The sequence below is a fragment of the Crocuta crocuta genome, unplaced genomic scaffold, assembly GCF_008692635.1.
Source record: "Crocuta crocuta isolate KB4526 unplaced genomic scaffold, BGI_CrCroc_1.0 scaffold110, whole genome shotgun sequence".
NCBI classification, from domain to species: domain Eukaryota; kingdom Metazoa; phylum Chordata; class Mammalia; order Carnivora; family Hyaenidae; genus Crocuta; species Crocuta crocuta.
In genome coordinates this window covers 2,936,403-2,940,888 of record NW_027527386.1, presented here as the reverse complement: position 1 = coordinate 2,940,888, position 4,486 = coordinate 2,936,403, and the positions used below count along the sequence as shown (strand labels likewise).

The window sequence follows — 4,486 nt, the reverse complement described above, 5'->3', positions numbered from 1 at the left end:
AGGCCGGCTGCCCACCCCCACCCCCCGCCCGGCACCCCTCAGCCTGAGCACCGGCTGGGTGTCGGGGACCCGGGGGTGGGGTCTCCCCAGGGCAGGGCAGGGGCTGGGAGGACTCACCCCGATGAGGCTGTTCAGCTCCCCCACGGTCACCTGCTTGGCCCGCTCCACGGCCTGTAGCACCTGCTGCTGATGCTGGGAGGTGGGGGACCGGGAGGGGGGCTCAGGCTCCCCGTCTGCTCGGAGCCCCCAGCCGCCCGGGCGGCGCCCTCTGAGGCCCCGTCCCTTCACCCCATCCTCGTCTCTAGAGCTTTGCTGTTTCTCTTCTCTCCCACTCCATTTTATGTTTTAAAAAATTTTCAGGGGCGCCTGAGTGGCTCAGTCAGTTAAGCATCCGACTTCAGCTCAGGTCATGATCTCGTGGTTCGTGGGTTCGAGCCCCGTGTTGGGCTCTGTGCTGACAGCTCAGAGCCTGGAGCTGCTTGAGATCCTGTGTCTCTCTCTCTCTCTCTCTGACCCTCCCCTGCTCACGCTGTCTCTCTCTCTCTCAGAAATAAAACATTAAAAAAATTTTAACGTTTATTTATTTTGGAGAGACATCAGTGCGCAGCTCAGCAGCATCAAGTACATTCACACTGTGTGCAACCATCCGTCTCCAGAACTTTCTTATCTCTCCACAGTGAGATCCTGTCCCCATGAAGCACTGCCCCCTCGCCTCCCCCAATCTACTCTGTCTCCGTGGACAGGACCCCTGCAGAGGCCCCCCGCGGGCGGGACTGGACAGCACGTGCCCTTCTGTTACTGGCTTATTCCACTGAACACACGCGAGGGCTGGCTGTTACCGGGTGCTTCCCTAGCTCCCCGCATCGCCCTTGCACGGATCAGCTTCCCGAACACGCCACAGAGGCACAGACGAGGCAAGGCGCCAAGGGCACACGGCCAGCACTCGGACCCCGCAGCCTGGCTGCACCCACTCCTTCCTCACCCTCAGTCNAGAGGCCTGGAGCCAGCCCTCCCCCGCCCCCCATCTTCCAGCTGCCCTCTGCCCCTCTGCCCCCCCGCGGGCAGGCGCACTCACCTCCTGGGTCAGGAAGGGGATGATCTGAGCACAGATACCACTGAGGCGCTTCACGATCTCGGCCTGGCAGGAAACAATGAGGAGGAAGCTTGGGGTGGGGGGGGACCCTCAAGTCCAGGGATCCAAGCCTCGGCAAAGCTTGGAGGGGGTGGGGCTGTCACCAGCAGGTGCAAACAGAGGCACTGAAGGCCGAGGGGCACACAGGCTCGGGGGTGGGTGAGGGGCTGCTGAGGAGCGATGTGCTGAGCTGATGGCCAGGGCAGCCTTGAGCCGGAAGGCAAGGACGGATACACCAGCCACCAGACACAATCAACAAATTCCCAGGAAGCAGCGACGCAGACGCCCCACTCGGATGGGGTACTTAGCGGCAGGGTCAGTGTAAACAAAGGAGTGGCCTCTCCAGGCCCCTGTCTCTGGGTCTCGTCTTCAAGCTGGGGCCGTGGCCAGGCAGGGACACCCACATGTGCCACACTGGGGGGGGCGGGGCTTGTGGCGTTAGGATAAGAAATATATATACTTTGTTCTTTGTCCCCAGTTCCTGGCACAGAGCCCCTAAAACTCTTGGAATTTCTCAGCGATGGGGAAGGGGGGACATTTGTGCCGTCCCCAGTAAGCCCCTTTCAATCATACCTGAGTTTACTAGAGGGACGAGGGTGGAGCTGACCACATGGCCAATGAGTTAATCGCCAGCCTGTCCAGCGAAACCTCCACAAATGCCCGTAACTGGGCAGGCAGAGAGCTCCGGGCGGGTGAACGCACGGAGGCTGTGGGAGCGTGGTGCCTCCCCCCGCCTCCCCTGCGCCTCTCTCCCCCCTGACTGCGCCCGAGTCAGAGCCTATAGAACGAGCAGGCAATCTAGGCAAGCACACGGCTTTCCTGAGTTCTGTGGACGGTTCTGGCCGATTGCTGAACCTGAGAAGGGGGTTATGGGAACCCTCACTGTACATATAGCTGGTTGGTCAGGAGTTTGGGCCAGAGACCCAGACTTTTGACTGGCGTGTCCAGTGGGCGGGGTGGTGCAGGGCTGAGCCCTGAACCTGGTGGTGGTGACGGGCGGTGGGCGGTCCGTGCTAACTCCAGGCTGAAAGTGTCAGAACCGAGCCAAATCGTAGAACATCTGCTGGTACCAGTTTGCGGACTGGTTGGTGTGCGGAAAACCCACACGGTGGGCGTCGAAGCAGAGGGAATGCAGTAGAGGGAGATCCAGGGAGTGGGGTAGGGACAGGGCGGTTTTACCAGTGAGTTTTTATCCGGACGGGGCCTGGGCCAGGGGTGCCCCGCAGGGCTGTGCAGAGAGAGGGCTTGGGGGGGGAGGGGGCAGCTAGGGGACACCCAGGTGTGTGCCCGTCAGCCCATGCATTGCCTCTGCCTGGGACAGAGGGGTGCTGGGTGCTGAAGGTATCTGGGCAGAGTCTGAATTCCCAGCAGGACAGACTGGGTCCTAGCACACACCCCCACCCTGCAAGAGGGTGTCCTTCACGCACCCACGGGACCGCACCGTGCTCCAGGCAGACAAGCCCCCTCCCGCCCGCACCATACCCTGCAGAGCCCACACATCCCAGAGCTGCACACCAGGCCAGGCGCCCCCAGGCACCCACCCTCTAGGCCCACCCCGTCCCTTCCCCACCAGGAAGCCCCACCGTCTTAGGCTCCGCCCACTGCCCCCCGATAGTCTGAGGGACTCAATCTAAGATTCCATCAACCTGGGAATCTTTCAGGGCCCCTTATGTATCAGAGAACCCTGAGTTCCGTCTCAGGTTGGAGAGGGTCAATCTTGAACAACCGCAGTCACCTCAGAATGCTTCGGTCTAACTAAGAACCTTGAATCCTACTTAGAAGCTTAGGAGAGTCTCAGAACCTCGGACCGTTACGGTCAATCTAGAACCTTCAAAGCATCAACAGAAGCTTGAGGTCCATCTTAGACCATCTCAGGATCCACCTCCAAACATCAGACTCCCTGGGCTGAGCGGGACCTCAGAGACTGTGTGGCCGCCCCCCTCCCTGGGACAGAAGTGTCTACCTCCTCCCTGACCTGGCCGCCAGCCTCTGCCACAAGCCCTCCTTGACCCGGACACCCGGCCCCGGCTGTCCCTGCACTGCTTGTCCCTCTGCCGGACCGTGTGACTCCAGAAGTTCAGAAGTGTTTTCCTTTTGTGACGCTGAAATCGGGTAAGGTCCCTATTCCCTGGGTCAGCTTCACCCCAGCTGGGTTTCTCCGGGGCTCCAGACCCTCACCCTTCCCGCTGAGCACCCCGACCCCCACCAGTTACCTGCTTATGCATTTCAATGTTGAGTCCGTAGGACATCTCGTAGTACTGCAAAGGGAAAACTCCACTGCTCATTGGGAGGCATCCTGGGCCAGTGGGTGCCCAGCCCCGCGCAGGGGGACGCAGGGGGACGCAGGGGGATGCTGGGCCTTCCAGGAGCCCCCAGGCTGGGGGAGTCACAGCAGGCGCAGAGCCTCCCAGCCTCCTGGGAGCCCAGAGGTCAAGACCAGAGGAAGAAGCAGGGAGGGGGCAGGGAGGAAGTGCCCAGAGACCCCAGCCCCCCAGAGATGCCGGGGTTCAGGGTGGTGGGGGGGTGGTGAGAGGGGACATCCTTCCGTCCCATTGTTTGTAAGAGTTGGAGCACCCCCAATTTACAGACAGGGAAACTGAGGCCCAGAGCGGCACGGTGAGTGTGAGTGGGGCTCACACCCCCAGCGCTTTCCCACAGAGAAGCCCTCCTGCCGCCCCTTCTGGCGCGATAAGCCCCTCACCATGACATAGTGTCGCTGCATTTCCGTCTTCTCACTGGCCAGCTTCTCGCATTCCAGCTTGAGGCTGGGAAGGAGCCGGGGCTTGGGGTCCCGCTGGGTTCCTGCCTCTACCCCCAGCCCACCCCGACCTCCGCAAAAGACCCCCGGACACCGCATCTAGGCCAGTTTCCAGAGTGATGGGTTTGGCTCCTGGCCCCCTCCCCACTTCCTCATTACCGGCCCACCACCCGGTCCCAGTCCCTTCCCGCCCCTTCTCAGGCTCCAAGTGTCCCGGCACTGACGGTCCCCCGGCCGCCTCACCTGCGCTGCCACCTGGAAGCCCTCCCTCGCCCCTGGGGGAGGGGGTCTCCCTCTGCCCCGCACCCGGGAGGCCCCGCTCCCGCCTGGCTGCACCCCTGGGGCCCCAGGGGCCGGGTCGCTCTCCCTGGGGCTCCCAGGTGGGCTCCCGGGTCCCCTGGGGCGGGGGCGGCCCCGGCCCCCCCTCACCTGTGGTACTGAGCCTGAAGAAACTGGAATTCCTCTTTGATGCGGTCGCAGATCTCCAAGATCGAGAACTTGAAGGGCTGGCCGGACTGAAGCGGGGTCTGGGGGGGACGGTGGCGTCTGAGCTCCCTGACGCCCGCGCCCCCCACCCCGCGCAGCCCCAGCCCCCA

General features: G+C 62.7%; 1 protein-coding gene across 1 annotated transcript in view; it reads right to left on the bottom strand.

Moving 5' to 3' along the window:
• TLE2 (TLE family member 2, transcriptional corepressor) overlaps positions 1-4,392 on the bottom strand; it is a 19,599-nt gene extending 15,207 nt beyond the window's left edge. Inside the window, 5 exon segments of the mRNA XM_077749039.1 lie at positions 118-192; positions 1,076-1,138; positions 3,346-3,390; positions 3,834-3,897; positions 4,320-4,392. Of these exon segments, the coding sequence (XP_077605165.1) occupies positions 118-192; positions 1,076-1,138; positions 3,346-3,390; positions 3,834-3,854 (204 nt within the window). The 5' untranslated portion in view covers positions 3,855-3,897; positions 4,320-4,392.
• Positions 4,393-4,486: the final 94 nt, after the last annotated feature.